The following is a 23,547-nucleotide window of genomic DNA, read 5'->3' on the forward strand; positions in this document are numbered from 1 at the left end:
GGTATTAAAGAGGGCACGTTCTGCATGGAGCACTGGGTGTTATGCACAAACAAGGAATCATGGAATACTACATCAAAAACTAATGATGTAATGTATGGTGATTAACATAACAATAAAAAATTTAAAAAATTCACAACTGAGGAGATGCGTCACATTAAAAATTAACTAGTTATTATTACTGATTATACATTAAAACCCAGTGTAACACAGTAACTAAGTTTGAAAGTTTCACAAACATGAAAATCAGTACAGAATCACACAGTAAGACTAAAAAAAAAAATATAGCAAATAATTCATATTCACTATGTGTAGCTCTCATTTATAAACAGGGTTATACTACTGGTATAATAAAAAAATAATAAAACACTTTTCATAGAAATCAACATGGACCATTTCCTCAGTTTGGTTTACAAAAAAGCACTGGCAATATGCCACCTTATGGTTTTTTTTTTTTAACATCCCTATTGAGATAAAATTCACATACCATAAAATTCACTTAGTGTATAATTCAGTGATTTTTAGCAGATTCACAGAGTTATGCAAACACCATCACTGTATAAGTTAGAACACTCCCATCACCCCAAAAGAAACTCCAGTGCCTCTCCATTCTCATCTACCCCACTCCCCCAGACGTAGGCAACCACTGATATACTTTTTCTAGCTCTATGGATCTGCCAATTCAGGACATTTCAAATAAATGGAATCATAAAATACGTAGTCTTTTGTCACTGGCTTCTTTGTTTCAGAATGTTTTCAAGGTTCATCCATGTTGTAGCATTTATCAGTAACTCATTCTTTTTACTGTCAAATAATATTCCATTTTGAATAGATATTGTTTATCCATTCATCAGTTGATGGATTCTTTAGTTCTTTCCATCTTTTGACTATAATAATGCTGCTGTGAACATTACATTCTAGTTTCGTGTGAATATGTGTTTTCATTAACTCTTGGATATATACCTACGGGTGGAATTGCTAGGTCTTGGTGGTGACTCATGCTTGCCAATTTCAGGAACTACCCAATTGTCTTCTGAAGCAGCTGCACGAATTTACATTCCCAACAGCAACACAGGAGGGTTCCAGTTTCCCCACATCCTCACCAACACCGAGCTATTATAGAAAAAGTCAACAAGTGTTGGTGGAAATGTAGGGAAACGAGAACCCTCAATTCTTCAGTAACTCACACAACAGAACACACACCATAAAATGAGATTCTTCTATCCTTTCAAAAACCTGAAACTAATAACTTCATTGCTTTTTGCTCACCTTTCCTACTTCTTTCTTTGGAGCTTGGATGCTGTTTTGATCTTCTGTTTTATCCTCTTCCTCATCAAACAAACTAAGAACAGTTTTGGTTCTACTTTTGGTTCCTCTGTCCACAGGGGATGATGAAGAAAATAAATCAGAATGCTTGACTGCTTCCTGAGTAGATACAGTCAAAGGTCCTCCCTGAAAATGGAAACAACAAAAAAACAAGTAACATGTAGAAATACAAGTCCCACCGTGGGACCCCCCCAAACTCCTCAATAATTCAGTTAACGGCGACATCTGCATGTTTCCGGGCGCTATAGCTAATCACATCTACTTCCAAGTAACAAAATACTGAGGCCAACTCTCCACTAGCTGCTCCAACAGAGACTCTTGTGCAGGTAATTCATAGCCAAAGATAATTTTTCCAACCAGTTTAAAGTCATGGGTCCCTTCTTCCTAACAAGAGATATACCTATCAGTTATAACCCTGATCCACACAGATTGCTCATGAACTGTAAATAACTTAGTCACAGAGAAAACACAAATGCCAATCACTAGGAATGGATCATGTATTTCCTAGTATTTAATTAATACTTCAGTCCCAAGGAGAAAACTTACTGACAAAATCAGACACTTAAACTGTAGAAGGCTCACACTGCATTATGCAATGAAAAGAATCACTAAAATGAGCCTAAAATATAATATTTATTCGCTCAACAAGTTCCACATTTCAAGTAAGAGCCCACTGATTTTAAGAACCACTATTACTGTATGAACCACTAAGAAAAAAACAACTCCCAATTAAACATGCCACTGACTATGAAGTACATCTTAATTTCAAAGTGATCAAACTGTGGAAAATATGCTTCTTTGAAGAAACAGGTAATTCACAAGTGCCTACTATATGGGAGGTAATATGCTAAGTACTACAGATATCATGGCAAGCCAAAGAAACCTGACCCCGATCCTCGAGGAATTTATACTCAAGACAGAGGCGGCAGTGCAACAAGCAGTTGGACTTCTGGCTGACTGGCATAACTCAGGGGCTACGGGAACACAGGAAAGGTCCACACAGAAACCAGAGGTAGAGAATGTCACACAATGTTTCAGGTACAAATAAAATATTTGTATCACTGCAGCTCTAAGGAGCTTCAACAGGAAAAGTGTATGTGATATTCTTCAGCTAGGCCCTGAAAAAGAGATTAAACGTGAACAGCTGAACATTCAGAGAACAAGAAAAGTTAGGAAAAAAAAAAAGGTAGGGGCACCGGGGTGGCTCAGGCGGTTAAGCGTCTGCCTTCAGCTCAGGTCATGATCCCGGAGTCCTGGGATCGAGTCCCGCATCGGGCTCCCTGCTCGTGGGGAGCATGCTTCTCCCTCTCCCTTTGCCACTCACTCTCTCTCTCAAATAAATACATCTTTAAAAAAAAAAAAAAGAAAAAAAATATACAGACACCAAAGGCCATCACAGACCCCCAGGTGCAGCCAGCAGCCTTGTCTACAGGCTCCTGCAGATGACAGACCACCCAGGAGAAGACAGCAAATGTTTTAGAAGACAGAGATATTTTACTTCACTTTCTAATTAACAGCGAACATCAGCTAAATGTAAAAGAACAGGAAATTAAGATCTTTTTTTTTTTTTTAGGAAATTAAGATCTTAAAACAGTCATTTTAATTCAAGTACAGGTAGAAGCAGAAGAGAACCAAGGGGAGCAGGAACACTACAAAGGGAACGCGTCAGAAAGGGCAGACACGCAGAGAGAAAACGAAAATGAAAAATAAGATGGGGGAGAACACCCTGGTGAGAGAAAGACAAAACAGACATGGACACGAGATGACAGAGTGTGTGAACAGGAGAAATGCACAGCACTGTGTACACCCGTGCCTCGAAATGAGACTGAACAGCAAGAACAGTGGTGAAGATTTCCCTGAATGGTGGCATCAATTTTCTTCTTCATGCTTCTCAGTGTTTTCAAAGTTTTCAACAAATTAGCCATTTATTTTCTGTGGTAGAAAAAGGTAAGGGTGTGTGCATTTGTGTGTGTATGTGTGTCTGTGTTTTACAAGACATGAGAAACATGTCAGAATGGACACACACAAAAAAGTCTACCTTTTCTGACTCCTCAACCACACGAGTACTCCCCAGTTCTGATGGTTCTTTGGTGCCCTCAACTTTCTCATCCACAGGTTTCACTCCAAATGGTGCCTCCTTCTCTTCTTCATCGCTGAACAGCAAAGGTGGTACCTCAGGGACAGGCTCTTTTTTCTACCAAAAGAAGAGTAGATGACATCCTTAAAAACAAAAGTGTGCTTGACTGCAGGGCAATGTCTAGAACAAGGCGAAACCATAGTCCTCGAGTTAGCGAGATGTGGGGAGAGAGAATGCAGGACAGTGAAGGGGGCACAAACAGGGTGAAGGAATAAACGCCACCCCCTCAGCCGTGCAGACACAGCACTTTACAACTTCGGCCACTACAACACCTGCACGTATCTCCGTGTGTCCGTTCACTTCACAGACACTGCCATCGCCCAGACCCTGACCTCTGCCACCCAGACAGCTACTAGTCTCTCCTCTCTGCCTCACATTTCAGCTCAATGATGTCATCCAGAGCTGTCCTGCTAAAATAAAATACCCACCAGACTACTTCATCTCCCACCCGCGTGCACTGTTTGCATTAAGCAAATGCTACACATGACAGTCAACTGACACTTCATTTTCTCCCTTTATCCATCTGCATCCTATCAATCCTCACTACTCCTTACACCTACTGTAAACTCTCACACTTCCGTGCTTGCTCCTCACTGTCAGTAGAAGCAAATCCTCATTTTTCAAACACGGCCCAGCTAGAGGTCACCCATAAAGGTTTCCCTGTTCTCCCTCTTTAGTATCAGTTGCCACATTGATAAGATTATTTATCCCTCTACCTAGCCTTTACTTCACTTGCTTCCTAATTTACATTAATAGCTATTATATATCTGTCCATTCACCTGAAAGGATCATATATTTCCACAGCCAGTCATGGTGTTTTCTACCAAGAAGGTGGTCAACGTAAGTTTGCGAGCACTTTGTCCCATCTCCCATCTGTTCCTAACGTGGGAGGCAGGGATTTCAGAGATTAGAAAACTGAGGTTATGTGCCTTGTCTAGAGTTACTGTCATCCTTCAGGCAAAGGATTGATCAAAAATTCTTGAGAAAAAACTACAACTCTGTCATACCAACAAGACTAGATGTTATGAGGAAGTAAGCCCTGAAGCAATACCTAAATCAAGTTAGGAAGACAGACCTGGGGAATCAAAGAACCCTACTAACTATGAGAGAAAAAATTACAAATGAAGTAAAAATAGGGTAAAATGTTTGGTTACTGTTAGGCAAAGGTCCTTAAAATGCATAATCATTTGAACCTGAAATAAAAGACTGGAAACCCAAAAAAACAGTTTCAGAAGAGATAAGGCAATACTGAAATGATTAAAGGAAAAAAATTTTGTGGAATGTGCTGGTCTTACTGAGAACTACATATAATTTTGATGCAAGTCAGTCAGGGTGAGAAACTAGACTTAAATATGGTCCCTTAAACCAATAAAAATGCCACCCAAACTTTTGGTTGTAAATGTTCCTAAAGATAAGCTGACTTCATCTTCATCATGAAATTTAACTTCACTGATAGGTTTTTAACAGAGTCACATCTAACTTTAAAATATTCTAGGATCTCTAAACAAAAAATATCTTTTATATACTATTGTCCAAAGGTGCTTATATTTCACAAATGGTAAAATTCTGTGTGCAGTTTGTTCAGCTACTTAAGATGCTGATCTTTGATCTTTTGTCTCATTTAACAATCATAATTACTACAGGTAGAAAGAAGTTTTCCATTTCCATAACCTTTAAAATTTATTAAATTATTGCTCATTTATCCAGGGTACAAGTTATTATTTATAATCTACAAAGAAAAACCACTCAGATCTCCTGACTCTTTTAACCACGGAGCCACCTGACGTCTTCTTTAGGGAGATGCAAGGATGGGTGATTCAAGGAGAAGATTAGGAGCACCTCAGAAGTAGCAGTAGGGAGGGCAGCACGCTCCTCCCAATGCTGAAAGCTTCTGGTACAAGCTGTGCAAACCCACTTAATGGGAATGTGGTGGAAAAAAAGTCCCTAGATCATCAACTGACATGTGCCTGGTCTGGGAAGCTATCACAGGACAAGTTAACATTTGTCCTATGTCTGAAAATATGAAGACTATTTCCAGATCAGGGAGACAACAAGGTCTTCTGAAGTACTGTGGGACAGGATGAGTCACCTCGAGCACAAGGTGAGTGAGGGTGGAAAAGAGGAGTGCACCTCGAACGAGATTACAGATGGCATGGGAGGCTCAGCTAAGGCGTTTGTGACAAGGACAAGACGAGACCAGGCTGCTTTTAGGAACAGAACAAGGGCAACAGCAAGGAGAGCAGATGAAAGGAAGGAGCATTCATGGAGAGGCCAGATACAATAAATTAAGTCAAGGCTAAAGATGACAAGGCAGTAGGGATGGGAAGAAACATCCCTAATAAACTAGCAGGAAACAGTGATGATTACTCCATCACACAAAGTAAGTCACACATGTCCTGGTACAGTTATAGGAAATAATGAGAGTGACGAAAAAGAACGACTGAAGCTTATGGAAATGAAAAACATGCTGTAGGACAAGAAAAAAGATACATAAAAATGTATATATAACATGATCTCATTTAAATAAAACGGACACGGCGGGGGGGGGGACGCCTGGAAGCAGGCCTGAAAGGGCTGACAACACACTGTAACCAATGATTCCTCTGGGAGGAGCGTAAGGGCTTTGTATTCTCTATGCACATTCTAAAACTTTTTAAAGAAGGCATCCACATATCACTGCATAATTTAAAATAAACTTTAAACAAAAAATATTTAGGAGGTATGGAAGAACCAACGATCAGCGTCTAGAAAACAGGAAGCTCCAGGCTCCTCTCCAGCCATCTCTCTCCTTCCCCGTACCTGGGACGGTATCAGGGACGTGGTCACTCATCATCATGACAGGAGGAGGAGGGTCTTCCGCATCAAGCACGGGTGGAGGTGCCATGGTGGCTGCTCCCACATGGGAGGAGTCCCAGGGTCTCATCCCTTCTTCTGTCTTGCATGTCTTTTTGCCTCTATCACATACCAAATTTGAATGGCCTGAAATTGGAGCTGAAGGCCTGACAGCAGGCTGGGAGTTGGCTTGATTCTTGGCCCTCTAGGCTAACCCAAGTCAGATAAAGGATGTCTCCATGGGGTCTAGCCTAAAAAGTTTTACCTTTCCCTTTGGGGCTGTTAGCAATTGCTAGCTGGCAGTAAAATAGTGCTTGGCCTCACTTTGTTCTCTGTGCACACACTCACATATACCCAACTAAGGGAAGGTGTTGGGGAGGGATGAATGACAGGCCAGAGCAGGATTCCAGGAAGCCTGGGTTCCCTGGACAAATATTATCATAATCCCATCTTCCTTTCATTCTTTAATACTCCTTTTTGATGTAACTATCATCAAGATTGGCTAGATTTTTGGGCGCCTGGGTGGCTCAGATGGTTAAGCATCTGCCTTCGGCTCAGGTCATGATCCCAGGGTCCTGGGATCGAGTCCCGCATCAGGCTCCCTGCTCAGCGGGGAGCCTGCTTCTCCCTCTGCCTCTCTCTCTCTGTCTCTTATGAATAAATAAAATCTTTAAAAAAAAAAAAAAGAGATTGGCTAGATTTTTTAGCTTAGGTGATTGTGGTAGTGACGTCACTTAGATGTAATCACTGGAATCATTTACACCAGATAGCCACTGATTGACCTTTTCTTATCACGTCCTTTAATTTTTTTTAAAAAATTTAACTATTCTAAAAACCATAAAATTTATCATCTTAACCATGTATATCGTTCAGTAGTGTTACAAATATTCACATTGTTATGCAACCAATATCCAGAATTTTTCCATCTTGCAAAACTGAAACTCTGTACTCATTAAAAGACTCCCCATTCCCTCTCTCCCCAGCCCCTGGCAACCACGATTCTACTTTCAGTTTCTACGAAGTTGACTCCTCCAGGTACCTCATGTAATTGGACTCATATACTGTCTTTTTCTGACTGCCTTATTTCACTCAATGTGAAGTCTTCAAGGTCCATCCATGTTGTAGCATGTGCCAGAATTTCCTTCCCTTTTACTGTCTGGCTATTGACATAAACCAGGACCAAAGTGTTAGTACTTGAAACGTGCTCCTAAAAGGAATGTGTGCCTTACTGGCCTGGTCTAATGTTAGCACGATTCCATGCGGCTACAGCTGAGCCTGGTGACCCCAGCAACGTTCTCCCTGAGGCTCCAGAGACCTACCCCTGAAAGGAACCCCTCCTTCTAGGCTCTGCACTTGTGCTTCATCTGTAAAATACCACTAACTAGAAGATCTCTTTCTAGAACTAGGCAAATGGGTTTTTCCATTGGACTCAGCCTCCAAGGTCAGGTTTTAGGAGCTGATTCAGGGAAGTATCACTATTCATGTAACATCAGCTCAAGGATATTTCCTGGACCTAGGAAGTTAAGAATACCGTTGTTGGGGGCGCCTGGGTGGCTCAGTTGGTTAAGCGACTGCCTTCGACTCGGGTCATGATCCTGGAGTCCCTGGATCGAGTCCCGCATCGGGCTCCCTGCTCGGCAGGGAGCCTGCTTCTCCCTCTAACCCTCCCCCCGTCATGTACTCTCTCTCTCTCTCATTCTCGCTCTCTCAAATAAATAAATCTTTAAAAAAAAAAAAAAAAAGAATACCGTTGTTGTAGGAGGAACAGATGCAGGAGGAGAGCCAAAGAGAGAGCTTCCACTATCAGCATCGTCTTCAAAGAGGAGTGACACTCTCTGGGTCTTCTTTTGGCTATACAATCAAACAAAAGGTCAAATTAAAGGCACATTTCTGAGAGTGACAGGGAAATTAATAATAGTCATTGCTGTAATGATAGGTACAAACCGGGGCTGTCCAGGCAAGCCGGGACATGTGAGTGCCCTGCTCACAAGGCAGTATTTCACAACTTTGTTAGAGTCACAGCTCTTCTTTCTTTTTTTAGAATGATCTTGAGATATAATTTACATACCATAAAATTTACCCTTTTACAATATAATATGCAATTCACTGGTTTTCGGTATAGAGTTAACTATCACCACAATGTAACTTCACAGTATTTCCATCAACCCAGAATGAAACCCCAGGTCTGTTAAGTCACTCCCAACTCTCCTTGCCCCTCAGCCCAGGCAAACACTAATTTACTTTCTGTCTCTATAGATTTCTCTCTTCTGGATTATTATATACAAATGGAACCATACATGTGATCCTCTGTGACTGGCTGCTTTCAATTAACACGATATTTAAGGTTCATCCATGTTGTAGCATGTATCAATATTTTGTTTTATTCCTTCTTATTGCTGAGTTAAGAGTCCACTGTACGGATATAACACATTTTCTTTATCCTGTCATCGGTTGATAGGATGTTTGGCTTGTTTCCACTTTGTGGCTACTATGAATAATGCTACGATGAACATTCATATACAAGTTTTTGGGTGGAGATATTTTCATTTCGTTTCTCTTGAGCATCTACCTAAGAGTGAAATTAAGTCGTATGGTAACTCCATATGTTCAACTTTTTAAGGAACTGCTGGACTGTTTTCCAAAGTGGCACCATTTTACATTGCCACTAGCACTGTTCTTCCACATGCTCTCCTACACTTGGCTACTGTCTGTAAAAGCAGCATGTTACACCACCAACAGAGCCAGTGCACAGTCTACAAAATACCCTGTGAGCTTTAGTCCAAGTATTCATGTGGAGGAGCACCCAGATCAGCTGAGAGTTACCAGCCACTGGTGTGACAGCACAGCCCTGCAGAGAACCCTCCTCCTAATAGGATGTTTTTCAACGCTGAGAAGATTTCCATCCGAATGAGAAACTTAAGTTACTCAAACCAAACTTTACGTTCTATAGGGCATCCCAGAAGAAAAACAAAAAAGGTAACAAACTGCACTTAAATCCCTAGCAAAGAAAAATAGTAAGGAGAAGAAATTAGATAAATCCACAAATAAAAACATTTCCCAGCACTGGGGGGAAAAAATATCTTACGAGGGAGAAAATCAAAGACGTTCTCCCTCATATGACTACTAAGTAAGGAATGATTATCACGTCACCCCAAGTAACTGACACCTTGCGAATCAAATACCTTTACTTATTACCACAGACACTGGTTAAATGATTTTTCACAATGACTGTCTCACCTGTCCTTAGCAACAGCAAACAGATCATCTTCATCCTCCTCCTCAAAGAGACTGGTCTTTTTCACAGCCTTGGCCTCCTGCTCCTGAGTGGTGCCAGAATCCCTAAGTTTAGACCTATTGTCAGATGCTGAGTTCGTCTGTGAATCAGTAATATTCCACTGGTCCTTAAAATATAAAATATATGTTAAAATCCTGTGGCAATTCAGACTAAGGAAACCGGAAGTAAATTTCCCTAAATATTATTCCTGCATTAAAATAACACTTTTTCGGGTGCCTGGGTGACTCAGTTGGTTAAGCGACTGCCTTCGGCTCAGGTCATGATCCTGGAGTCCCTGGATCGAGTCCCGCATCGGGCTCCCTGCTCGACAGGGAGTCTGCTTTGCCCTCTGACCCTATCCTCTCTCATGTGTTCTCTCTCATTCTCTCTCTCTCAAATAAATAAAATAAAATAAAATAAAATAACAGTTTTTCTTTATTTTAACATTGTAGGCAAAGGAGAACTACCACTAACAATGCTAGAAAGAAAAAAAATGGAAAATCCATCAAAAATTCATATGTTTGAATAGAAAAAGCAAATTATGTTGTATCATCGTAAGTTGCTTTCAATAAAAAACATTAATATGTCTACAATATCTCCATCCACATCATGCCTTCATAACTTGCCTACAATGTTAAAATAAAGAAAAACAATTATTTTAAAGCAGGAAGATTTTAATGCTCAGGGTTTGTAATGTCATTATATTTAAGGTCTTTTTCTGTACAACTAAATCAGCAGCTAAACCATATTCACTACTAGCTCTGCTAATTTGCATCTAGATAGCAAATAAAAATATTTATGTTAAGACTCAAAAAAAAGGAGTTAAACTTGCATAGGATATTCCTACCATGTCTAGCTACAGTTCTTGACTAATGAAACATAATAATCATTTAACAATATAATATAGTCCTAACTCATTTGATTTGGCATATATTATAATTTGAGAGGCATACTTATTTTATTCTCAACTGTTCTGAAAACATTAATCTTTAAGTTAATACACTATACTAAATATCCTTCCAGAAAAAAAAAGAGACAGCTTTGTGAACATAGTCTTCGGTGACGAAACTTCACTGGATATAAAATAGGTAGAAAAAAGAAAATGTTTAGAATGGCTGTAACTCTTAAATCCCATCACAAACAACCTCTTGCTCTTCTCCAGGAGAAATTTTCAACCCACCTCCTCATCACTGCTGAACAACAAGGCAGATGCTTTCTTTCTGGAGGGCTCAGACGGTTTTGCTTTTTCTTGGCTCTGAGTTAGAGGAGATAATGACTGCTTCTTAGCAGCTGTTGCCCCAAAAAGATTATCCTAGAAAAACAAATGGCAGAAGGTATGACAACTTCATATGCATAAAATAAAAAACAAGACCATCTTCCATGTCAAATTGTTAAAGAATAAGTCTCTGGTCAAGTACAGAATATATATAATACCTCAAGGGAAAAAAAAAAAAATCACAAAATGTCAGTAAATCCCACTTCTCTTATGTAGAACCCTAAGACAATAGTCTCTAATCTTCTCTAACTGTATTCTCCCTCCACAGAAGGGAAACAGACCACATGGAACTCAAAAGCAAAACACTTGGGAGGGAGTGGGAGGAGCCCAAGGTCACAGAAATAGGAGGAAACCTGGCCCCACTCAGGCCTGCTGTGGGTGGGTCCTCTATGCACATCAGCAAGAGCAGTCCAGCCTGTGTGAGAGCCAACAACTTGCACACCTTTCTATAACTTAGAAACCAAAGCAATGAATTAACAGAGAGAAACTGAGAGCTTTCTCCACTCTCTCTCACCTACAAAAGACACACACCTGGGACAGAGGGAAGGAATGACTTGTGTTTTCTGGTTAGTTTTAAAAAGACATACAAACATAAGCAACAGTTTACTAAATAAAACCACTGGCCTACTAAAGAGCTGATTCTCATAGGTTCAATGGCATATTTTGATTTGTGTATAGTCAAGCATTCCAAAAGTATCTATTATTTTCATTAAGGTAATAGAAACAAAATCATAAGAGGGCCTGAACCCAACCAAGTTAGACAGAAAAACACTCTTAACAATATACTACAGCAGGTGAATAGTCCTGAAATGTAAAGTTTCAATAAAAGGAGTCTTTAAGCAGAGTATGGGAAGGTAGGAAAGGCCATGAGAAAAATGAACTGGTATCTGATGGAGATTCTAGTGACAACAGTGAACATTTCCTATGCACTTACTATGTGCAGGCACAGTGCCAAGAGCTGTACATGAGTTGTTCCAGCTACCACAATGACTCTACATACTATTAAGCCATGTAAGATTCGGGAAGTTTAAGTTACTTGCCCAAGGTCCCTGATTTGCAAGTGAATGCAGGGGTCTGGTGCCAAAGCCCATGAGCTTGGCCACTGCACAGTTGCATAAGAGGAAAGGTTTGGTTTGTCTTCTCTCTTATTTCCTTCCCCCACTTTGCTCTCTCATCCAGGGTAGGAAAGAAAAACAAGGTGAAGACATGGCTGTCTTCTATTTGCACTTTATCCAAGACATTCTCATAGGTCATTGGGTATAATAAAGATCCATCCTCCGAAAAGTATTTCTTTTTTTTTTTTAAAGATTTTATTTATTTATTTGAGAGAGAGAATGAGATAGAGAGAGCATGAGAGGGGGGAGGGTTAGAGGGAGAAGCAGACTCCCCGCTGAGCAGGGAGCCCGATGCGGGACTCGATCCCGGGACTCCAGGATCATGACCTGAGCCGAAGGCAGTTGCTTAACCAACTGAGCCACCCAGGCGCCCCGAAAAGTATTTCTTAAAGGCAGATTTTTAAAATGACATCTACAAAGCCTTCCATAAGAGCTGGGTCAAGAATCTAATGTCCATGGAGCGCCTGGGTGGCTCAGTCGGTTAAGTGTCTGCCTTCAGCTCAGGTCATGATCCAGGGTCCTGGGATCGAGCCCCACAGTGGGCTCCTGCTCAGCAGGGAATCTGCTTCTCCCTCTCCGTCTGCCTCTCCCCTGGCTTGTGCTCTTTCTCTCTCTCTCTCTCAAATAAATAAAATCTTTAAAAAAATAACAATAATCTAATATCTGCCCATTGTACAGCTAGGAGTCAAGGAAGAAGTCAGAGAAAAAAACTAAAATATTTTTGTTACATAAGCATCAGATAGTTTAACTGCCTCTCATTACCTCGTTCTACTATATGCGCCTCCAACTATAAACCTACATCAGCAACGGTTTTCTACTCATCAAAAACTTATTTATCTTGCACGGCAATAACACTGTTTACCTCTTCATCTTCGTCATCAAAAAGCGAGACCGACGTGGGGAGTTTGCTAGGCAGGAGAGATGCATCTTTTGACTTACTCACATTTTGAGAAGAAAACAAATCCTGTTGGATCAAGATTAGTTTGTGGTTAACATGACAGATTAGCTTTTAAAGTATCAGTTAAATATAAAACACTGAAGACTATGACATGATGGCTGCATGAGTCTAGGTCTCTTTGTGAGAGGGAAGCTGGCTGAGAAGACTCGTCAGTTTGTCCTAGCGGGTGCAGCACGGACATCCACGTGTGAGAAGGAAGAGGCCCACGTGGAACTCCAGGTGGCCTCACTGGAACTCTGAGGTTTGTAAACTCCCACGTGGACAACACTTTCCAATTGAGCTCTTATCATGTTAAAAAGTAACAGTGACTTCCTTTTTTTGTCCAAAGAATCCTAATTGAACAGATTCAATAATGGAAGTAGAGCCTGGGTTCCCAAATTACTGCATCTATGACTCTTTTATTTACTAACACCCTCCTCCTCTCCCCTTATAAAAGTATGATACTATTTCTTCCAAATAAATGTGAATTCGGATTTTATTTTAAAACGTTTGGTATTCTACCTGAACTATAGCTAAGAGATGTTGCAAAAGATCTAGTAGACTCTGAAGAAACTTTCAAAATGCAATAGTGTCAGCCTATAATGCAAATTGAGTTGCATGAACTAGAAACATAAAAATAGGACACCTATTCCCTTAGCACAGAAATGTCAATAGCCAAGGGCCAGACAATTAAATAGGACAAGAACACAGTTACTGAGACCTCTCTGGATAATTTCTTCTTATTATGGCATCAGTGCCGACTCTCAAACACAGACCTAATGAATTCATTAACTGAGAAGAGCACTTCTCAGCCCAGTGGATTCGCCTGGACCCCATGGAGTCCCAGGGGTCCGCTGAGGTAAAGAGGCCACATAGAGGGAGCTACGGGCTCCCATACCTCTCCTGCATTTTACACACTGGCAAGATTTCACTTACAGAAAGATTTGTTTCACTTTTCCTTGCCTAAGCACCCCGACAGCATCCAATAAAAACAATCTAGGACAATGCACACAGGACAAAGCCTTTGGTGGTGGCTGTGAAACCTGTCTGCAAATTCTTATACACTCCCACCATCAAGAAGTACAGTCTGCATCCCCGCCCTGGAATCTTGGCGGGCCTTCAGGACTACCTCCACCATGATGACTTCCGAGGCTACGTTACAAAAGCAATATAGCCTCTGCACAGCTCTCTGGGGAATCTCACGTTGAAGCCCTGCTTCAAGAACCCACCTTCCCTGCAGCTGCCATGCTAGGAGACCGCATAAAGATGGAGAGGGGTGTCCCCAAAGCCCCAGCTGTTTGAGTCTTTCCGTCCAGCTACTGGACACCAGAGTGAGAGGATTCTCAGCCCAGCCATCTTCAGACTAGAACCACAGGACAGACCCTAACTGACAAGTACCTGGCTGAACCCAGTCCAGTTCTAGAATCATAAGAGATAATAAAACTTACTGGTGTTTGAAGCCACTAAGTTCGGGAGTGATTTATTTCACAGTAACATGGTACTGAAACACCTTTTAAGTCACTGAAATTGATCACATTTGTTTTTTTTCATGTAGTCGACAACTGTTACTGGCTTATCAAGTGCCAAGCACTAGCCTAAGTGTTAGAGGTATGAGGAGGAAACAAAACGTCCTGTCCTCACGGAGCTTATTCTAGTTGGGACGGAGATAATGAACAAGTACACATGAAAAGTCACATGGCAACACATATCGTGGGGAACAACAGAGCAGAAGAGAAGGCAAGGAGTGCAGTGTGGCGAGTGCTAGCGGGCTGGCAGTCATGCAAAGGATCGTCAGGGAAAGCCTCAAAGAAACTGTAAAAAGGAAGCAAGGCATCCAGATTCTGGGAAGAGCACTCCCAGAAGGCAGGAGTCAGTGCAGGTGTGCTTGAGGATGAGGAAGCCAGGAGCGTGGGATGAGACCAGAGTGCGAGGCCCCACCATGCTGTGCTCATGTGTCCAGGAATTTGGCTTAACTGGAGTTGGGTTAATTCCTATCTTCTGTACACTGGCCGTCAATGAAATATAAGCCTCACGGGTTTTATTTACATCAATGGCAATCACTCCACTTCCAAAGAGCTGTACGTCCATCCTGGCTGTTAGTGCAAAGTAACCACAAAAGCTTAATCCAGAGTTCACAATTTCTTGAAATTACATGTAAATTTCTGCCATGTCCATATATTTTTCTGTGAAGGAGATTTCTGACTGCCCGTTATATTCTCAGACAGGTCTCTGATCCCTTAAAGGCCCAGCCTGAGATCAGTTCTGAAATGACCTTGGCCTGGGAGAGTCAGATAAAGCAGTGACACTTCTGAGAGGGGTGCTGTCCCACCGGAAAGATGCTTCCAGACGGGAACCTTCAAGGACCAAGGCTGTCTGCAAGCACCGCCAGCCCACAAACGGTTACTGGTCACAAGATAAAAGGCTATGCCAGAATATATCCCATATGGCACTAAGCCTGTTATTCAATGAGACTGCTGAAAAAGGAAACAGCGTGTTGATTTCTGTTCTGGTACAAGCACCTCACTGCATTGTGGATCAACAAAGAGCCTTAAATCTGAGCATCCTGAAGAGAGTATTTTTCTCCCAGAAGATGCACTGGATTCAAACCCAACATGAAAAGTATTACTACACATACTGCTTTCTAAGCACATGTGTTCTCAAAACATTAATTTCAAAAAAAGAAGTATTTAATAAAAGGTCTTGTACCTCTACTGAAAAACCCTGATTTAGAAATATTTTGTCATATCCAAGGACTAGTTCCCAGAACTAAAAAAGAGAATTCCTTACCTCAGAGTCCTCTTCATCTGAAAATAAACCTTTTTGAGCCTTTGTTTCTGGCAAGAGCTTGGGATTTTTGCTGGAAGGAAGGGTAACCTTTGTTGGGAAAAAAAAAAACAAAAACAAAAAATTGAGGGTTAACAACCAAGATAACTGGAAATGAGGGTTTATTCAAACATTCATTTAGAAAACAGACTGAGTCTCTGCTAGGATAAGGCAGCAGGCCATGTGCCAGGGGAATAAAGATGCCGTGGACCTTAAACGTGTACAAAGAATTAATGCAAAAGAAGAATCATAAGAAAGAATTTAAAAACTGGCATAAGTTAGGAAAGAAGAAAGAAACAGTTCATCAATAAAGTAAATTTCTCAGGACAGACAAAGCCTGGACACAGGAGATGGTACAAGCAAGGACACTCCAGGCAGAGGGAACTGCACGAGAAGAGAAAAACAAGTTAAGCCAGAGGGCGTATCTGGTGGATCAGGGTATTGTACGCAAATGGGACATGTATACTTGGAGCCAGCACAGGAAGGTGAGCTACCCTTAGGAGCCTGCCAGGTTCTGAATGCTGGGACATAGGTAGTCGGCAGTGGGAAGGTCAGGGTTTTTTAAGATTTTATTTATTTATTTGACAGAGACACAGCGAGAGAGGGAACACAAGCAGGGGGAGTGGGAGAGGGAGAAGCAGGCTTCCCGCCAAGCAGGGAGCCTGACGTGGGGCTCGATCCCAGGACCCTGGGATCATGACCAGCGCAGAAGGCAGATGCTTAACGACTGAGCCACCCAGGTGCCCATAGTCAGGGTTTCATAGAAAGGACACACAAGAGGTTCTTTAGAAAAAGGATGATCAGGAGCGCCTGGGTGGCTCAGTCATTAAGCGTCTGCCTTCGGCTCAGGTCATGGTCCCGGGGTCCTGGGACTGAGTCCCGCATCAGGCTCCCTGCTCAGCGGGAAGCCTGCTTCTCCCTCTCCCACTCCCCCTGCTTGTGTTCCTTCTCTCGCTGTGTCTGTCTCTGTCAAATAAATAAAATCTTTAAAAAAAAAAAAAGAAAGAAAAAGAAAAAGGATGATCAGGGCACCTGGCTGGCTCAATTGGAAGAGCATGCAACTCTTGATCTCAGGGTCATGAGTTCGAGCCCCATACCGGGTGTAGAGATTACTAAATAAATAAGGGAGCCTGGGTGGCTCAGTCAGTTAAGCATCCTGCTCTTGATTTGGGCTCAGGTCATGAGCTCAGGGCCCTGGGATCAAGCCCTGCGTCAGGTTCCATGCTTAGGGGGTGTCTACTTGAGATTCTCTCTCTCCTTCTCCCTCTGCCCCACCCCCTCATGCTCATGTGTGAACAGGTTCTCTCTATAAAATAATCTTTAAATAAGTAAACAAACAAACTTAAAAAAAGAGAGAGAGAAAGAGGATGGCTCAAGCTATGCAGGATACCAAGGAAAGGGACAGCAGCCAGAAGAGCTTCAGTGCTGATAGGGATGCATCCTGCTGGCCAAATACAGGTTCATTTAAAACAAACAAACAAAAACAACGATGCTAATGGTTTATAATAGGTTGAACAGAGAATCCATTGATCCTATAGTGATAACTTAAAAAGGAGGAAAGAAAGCTCTTTGGTTCTGTTTGGAAAAATGTTAGCTAATGTAGAAGAAATGAAAGAACTGGAAAAACATTCTTTTGTACCCCTTAACATGATAACTGGTTCAGGAACAGATCATCAATGGAGGTAAAAACCACTGAGCAAGGCAAAAGCCAACAACTGCTCCATCTAGGTGGTAGGTTTTTGGGTGTTCACTGTATTCTTTCACCTTGCTGTATGACTAAAGTTCTTCACCATACACCTGAAAGGAAATACCACTTCCCTCTGGGTTCCAGACGAATTAACAAGATGCCCCAAATCAACACTTAACAAGACTTCACTATGTTATGTTTCCTTCCTGCTCACCTTTTTCTCTGCCCTTGCTTTATTTTCATCTGTCTGATTCACAGTGGCTTCTGGCAAAGCAGCTGCTTTTTCTTGGAACAGATCTCCTTCCTCCTCATCAAAGATATTGGCAGTGGATTTGACTTTGTCTTTAGAAAAGATACCACAGCAGAAAATTTAGTATACTAAAGTCAAAACTCCCACCACTAAATTCATAGATTAAAAAATTCTTCCTTCCCAAAGAATAAATAGAAAAAGAATATTATTTTTTGATTAGTTATGAAACAGTATTAAGTTGGAATTTTTCAAAGAACACAAGAGCAGCTCAAATGAAACACAGGACCAGTGGTTGAAACACAGGACCATTTGGCTCACACACTCATCCAAGCAGCAGAGTCCTAAGCTTAGACTAGCTTGGACTGGCATCAAAGGTAAATAGAGACCAAAGAAAGAAAGATCATTTAAGAAGCAACCACCCTAGGAATCTGAGAAGGGAGGATTGGCTCCTCCTTTTAAAAAGTCAAACTACTGGGGTGACTAGGTGGCTTAGTCAGTAGAGCATGTGACTCTTGATCTCAGGGCTGTGAGTTCAAGCCCCATGTTGGGTGTAGAGATTACTTAAAAATCTTTTTTAAAAAGTAATAAATAAATAAAAATTAGAAGTCAAACTACAGAGACATAGAAAAGCAAATATTGAAATCTCCCCCATAACTCCACCTGCCCACCCAAACAAAACCGCTTTCAGGAACAGTTTAATAGACACATATCTAATTCCTCCAAAGGATATACTGACATTCTCACTTGGGTGATTCACAAATAAGACTGTAAATGATAATGTAATTCTAATAATATTTCATATGATTTACGTTTTTCACTTAATGTACCTAGAGAATCTTTCTCCTGTCAACATACATAGACTTCATCGTTTGTAACACTTCACCAAATTCTACTGAACAAGAGACTGTAACTGACCCTAATGACGAGGAGCAGGGCAGCTTCCAGCCTTTCACTACCAGGAGCACTGCCGTGGGGAATGAGGTGTGCATCACTGAAAGGAGGATACCAACTTGTGAGCAACCCAGGACACCAGCAGCTGTCAATGTTATCTGTGATTCTAAATCAGTCCCCACCAGTACTCACTAGGCGAGGGGCCTCCCAGGCCAAGAGAGGCACCACCACCACCTTTATTCGCTGTCATTTCAGTTGGCCTAGATCTGAGTGCTGTATGCGTCCATTTGCATGCTCTCTAAAATAACTAGGCGATGATTTCCCTTAGGTTTCTGCTTCCATCCTTACTTCTCACATTTACCATTGGAAAAGGAGCTTCTCACTGAATCCTGGTCCATCTAGTCTTCCGAAGAGTCCTCTTCTCCTGTTGCTGGAAACTGTGTGCACCCAGTAGTCTATCTAAAACACCCAAGTGTTTTTCCACAGACCAGCCATCTCTGACCACCAGGGAGCCTGTTAGAAATGCACAATCACAGGCCCCACCCCACACCCGCCAGGGAATCTCAATGTGCATTCTTTTTTTTTTTTTTTAAAGATTTTATTTATTTATTTGAGAGGGAGAAAATGAGAGATAGAGAGCACGAGAGGGAAGAGAGTCAGAGGGAGAAGCAGACTCCCTGCCGAGCAGGGAGCCCGATGTGGGACTCGATCCCGGGACTCCAGGATCATGACCTGAGCCGAAGGCAGTCGCTTAACCAACTGAGCCACCCAGGCGCCCTCAATGTGCATTCTGACAAGAGTCCCAGGAGAGTCCTCTGGCACATAAACGAACAACTAATTTAAGAAGAGTGACTTCATGAACATATGGGCTTAAATCTGAGGGGAGAAGAAAGGAGAGTGCCAAAGTGGCCAAGGGGCTGAAAACCCTGCCATATAAGAAAGGCCAAGGTTATGTGGGCTTTCTGGCACAGAGAAGAGAAGAGAAGCTGGGAACTGAACAGCTAACGTGTGGCATTCTGCTCATATGATTTACTAAAGGCTGCCAGAAGAAAGTGTGATTAAAACTTCCTCGGTAACTCCAAACATCACAATCAGAAATCTTTAGCAGGTATTACAGGGGAACAGATTTTAGCTCTCCATAGGGCAGATAATCCTAGTAATTAGTTTCCAAAGCAGGAAAGATGGGTTCAGAAAACAGAGATCTCTAAGGCAATATGACTATGGAAGCCGAGATGACACTCTATGACGGGAATGCTTGAGGAGGTATCCTGTTACTGGAAGACACAGAGAACTTGACAAGCTTTATGTCTTTTTCAGGTCAACATTCTCTCCCTGGCTCAATTCCCAGAAAAAGAGGCTGGAACAGGTACCTGTTTTGGAAAGTTTGCTGCAGGATGCCGCAAAAAAGTCATCGTCATCCTCATCATCAAAAAGGCCAACAGGTGCTGGAGGGTACGGGCTTTTCCCTGGAGTGGGCTGTTCAGGCTTCTGCGGCTCCTTGGGCTTCTGGGGCTCCTTCAGTGATGGGACAGAGGTGGCACCAAACACATCAGTGTCTCCTGTGGGTGGAGGGACAGAACAGCCACAGCTGTGAGCCAGTGTGGGTGGGTCTCCTGACTTTACAGGGGGAAAAAAAAAGGACCACCCACCAAGAACATTTAGTTTCAGTCCATCCACAAAACACATTAACAGGACCCAGTAATCCCCATCCTTTACTGCTACAGAACATCCCACGATGCCAATCACCTGGTCACTAAAACACAAGGAAGTCCAAGGCCACTAACTTCTAAAAGAATATGAGCTAACACCAGTGAATGAGCTCTTCCCGTAGGCTATTCGTTGCCCTCTGGCGCTCCTGCTACTCTCAGCTGGCACTTAGATGACAATTTAAAAAATGACAAAATAGTACTTATTTGGTTTTTAAAATTACAAACCCTAAGTTTTGATACCTAAAAATACAGAAACAGCTCCTGCTGGGATTTTCTTTCCAGGTTTGGAGGATGAAGACACTAAAAACGAAAAAGAAAAAAATAACCACTTCAGAAAAGATGACTTTTCTTGTTAAATGTACCTTATTGAAATATGTACAACACGGGCGCCTGGGTGGCTCAGTCGGTTAAGCGGCTGCCTTCGGCTCAGGTCATGATCCTGGAGTCCCGGGATCGAGTCCCGCATCGGGCTCCCTGCTCGGCGGGGAACCTGCTTCTCCCTCTGATCCTCCCCCATCTCATGCTCTCTCTCTCTGTCTCATTCTCTCTCTCAAATAAATAAAATCTTAAAAAAAAAAAGACATATGTACAACACAATACATAGCTAATTGGAAACCTTTTAAAGCTAATTTTTCCTAAAAGAGCCATTTTAAAACTCCTTAGCTTTAGCTCAGTCTTCTCTCTACGCACAGCACTTTTTTCTTGGTACTAATATAATCTAAGCTGTGATTCCCATGGACGATTCCTCTGAGTCTGGTCAAACAATAGCACTGGGGTGGGCTGGAGAGGCCAAGGAAGGGGTAAAGCACAGAAGGGAAGGAAAAGGCAGAGCAAGCAGGGCTCCTTAACAGTTTTGGCTCTATGCATTCCACCCAGAGAACAAACAAGTAGAAGAGAACAGCAAAAAATGTGAAATATCAACAACAACAAAAATGAAGACAGTAACAGTAAGGAGGGAAACTAGCATCCACTGATGCCAAGAAGTAGAGCGCAGGAACGGCAGAACACCAAGCCAGCCAGCATCACAGCAAGTCCAAAATCTGATGACTGGTGGTCCAAGGAGACCGCTCACTTCAATTAACTAATTCCCAAATCCCAAGAACTACCACATACCTAATGGAATGAAATTTGTCACTTTTTTTTTTTTCCTTTTTCATGTGTGCTCCACAGATGATTCTGATGCACACCAGATCATGGAATTACTGGCCTCCAATTTATATGCAGAATTCTGGAAGTGCTTTTTTGAATTAAACAGGATTAAATTAAAACATCCTCAACACGGCTACAAAGTACTTTTCCTGTTTGACTTTTTATGAATTCTCTAGTAAGAAAGAAACAAAGGAGGGCGTGTGATGTAATGAGCACTAGGCATTATATAAGACTGATGAATCACAGGCCTGTACCTCTGAAATCAATAAGTATGTTAGTTAATTGAATTTACATTAAAAAATGTTTAAAAAAATAAAAAATCTAGGGCGCCTGGGTGGCTCAGTTGGTTAAGCGACTGCCTTCGGCTCAGGTCATAATTCTGGAGTCCCTGGATCGAGTCCCGCATCGGGCTCCCTGCTCGGCAGGGAGTCTGCTTCTCCCTCCGACCCTCCCCCCTCTCATGTGCTTGCTCTCTCTCATTCTCTCTCTCTCAAATAAATAAATAAAATCTTTAAAAAATAAATAAATAAAATAAAAAAAATAAATAAAAAATTTTAAAAAAAAGACAAAACTGTGATGTGGGTTTACAGATGGTACTTTTGTCTTTTCCAAGACATGAATTAGAGAAAATGAGCTGCTCTTAACTAGACCAAGGCAAGCAAAACAGCTTCCTGCCTAACAAAGAAGCAAGGCTTGGGAACAACTTCAGGGATTCCGTCCCCTACTGAGAAGTAAGCAGTTCTGGAATTCTGTTCGCGAACAAGAAGAGTCAGCCTCCAAGCTTACCTGCATTAACAGAGGTTCGAGCTTCCCGATCCTGAGGGGCTTCTGTGAAGAGGTCACTCTAGTTGCAATAAAGTACAGGACACGAAATTTCAAAAAAGCAAAGGAAAATGTAGCTGCACTTGAGGATTTCTAAAGAAAAGTACCTTGTAAAGTTTAAAGATCCATATTTACTGTTCTGCCAGAAATGTAGTTCCAAAGTGAAAACTATGGCAAAATCATACCTTTAAATAGTTTATGTCTATCCAGGAATTAATTACAAACATGGAAGAAGACAACAGATAAAGTAAGAAATGACCGCCTGATCAAGTAAATTATTCACCAGAAATACTCTCACATCCTCTCTCCACCTAACAAAGGGCATCAGGATACAGTATTTTCTCACTTTGTGATCCTTAGTTCAAAATCTCCCAAAATATGAGAAAAGTAGAAGCAACTTGCAACTAAGAAGCCATTTTTTCCCTACTAATTGTGGACCCATGACACAACTAGGGGGATCTTCATTGATTGTCATGGACTCACCTCCTCATCCTCATCATCGAAAAGTCCCTTCCCTCCACTGAACAGGCCACCTCGAGAGCCAAATGGGGAGAAATCTTCATCGGTCAGCTTGGGGGGTCCGAATAAGTTGTCCTCATCTAACAAGCAGAAAGGGAAATGTTTTGGAGGGAGAGTTAAAAGATGGGTTTGGAACTCAAATTTCCAGGGTTAGCCTTTACAGCATCTCCAAGACTGGCATGGAGTGTATCTAACCATATGTAACAAGGAGTACTTGAGGGCCAGCAGTCCGAGGAATTCCAAACAAAATTCATTAAACAGTCCAATGAATCCCTTAAAAGGCTCTCTGGGTTCCCACCCTTAACTCTGTAAATGTCTGAAGCAAGGTGAACTCTGTAGGCGATCCCTTTCATCTAGATGTTTCTCTGAAAGCAAGTACCTGGTTCAAATTCCTTTAAGACCTATCCCACCAAGAATTTGGGAGAGGAGGGCAGACTGAACAAAGGTCTGTAGATTGACATAGTCACAAGTAGGAATGTAATGGATGTTACTGTTAAATATGAAAGGCTCTGATACATTCTTTATTGAAAACCAATGCTAGAGATCCCCAGTTTCTATACCTTCAGAGAATTCTAGAAAAACAGCTAATGATCGTTATAAAAGTTAGTAATTCAAATCTTTACAGCATTCTGACTGCACACCCAACTCTCCTCCCAGCATCCCAAAGCATACTTTTAAAAGCTTTGGAAATGAGAATACAGAGAGACCCCATTTGTCGGCATTTAAAGTGGAATTCTATGAATTACGAAAGTGATATTCCTGAATCAAAAGCCTCCTAAAATAACAGAATGGAGGGGAAAGGC

At 41.7% G+C, this 23,547-nt stretch overlaps 1 protein-coding gene across 5 annotated transcripts in view; it reads right to left on the reverse strand.

Moving 5' to 3' along the window:
• Window positions 1-23,547, reverse strand: part of WASHC2A (WASH complex subunit 2A) — a 53,442-nt gene that overhangs the window by 10,811 nt on the left and 19,084 nt on the right. For 4 of the 5 annotated variants that reach the window (XM_031038816.2, XM_031038827.2, XM_006728189.3 and 1 more), the window contains 12 exons: window positions 22,709-22,824; window positions 22,190-22,247; window positions 20,495-20,554; window positions 19,916-20,104; window positions 17,619-17,746; window positions 15,682-15,768; window positions 12,820-12,921; window positions 10,747-10,878; window positions 9,530-9,693; window positions 8,041-8,143; window positions 3,362-3,517; window positions 1,267-1,449 (listed from right to left, as the gene is read on the reverse strand). In XM_031038816.2, the coding sequence (XP_030894676.2) occupies window positions 1,267-1,449; window positions 3,362-3,517; window positions 8,041-8,143; window positions 9,530-9,693; window positions 10,747-10,878; window positions 12,820-12,921; window positions 15,682-15,768; window positions 17,619-17,746; window positions 19,916-20,104; window positions 20,495-20,554; window positions 22,190-22,247; window positions 22,709-22,824 (1,478 nt within the window). The remainder of the gene's footprint in view (window positions 1-1,266; window positions 1,450-3,361; window positions 3,518-8,040; window positions 8,144-9,529; window positions 9,694-10,746; window positions 10,879-12,819; window positions 12,922-15,681; window positions 15,769-17,618; window positions 17,747-19,915; window positions 20,105-20,494; window positions 20,555-22,189; window positions 22,248-22,708; window positions 22,825-23,547) is intronic. The other variant, XM_081823901.1, reaches the window with a different exon arrangement.

The sequence above is a fragment of the Leptonychotes weddellii genome, chromosome 6 (assembly GCF_054177405.1).
Source record: "Leptonychotes weddellii isolate Sample4059 chromosome 6, ASM5417740v2, whole genome shotgun sequence".
In the NCBI taxonomy this organism is placed as follows: Eukaryota; Metazoa; Chordata; class Mammalia; order Carnivora; family Phocidae; genus Leptonychotes; species Leptonychotes weddellii.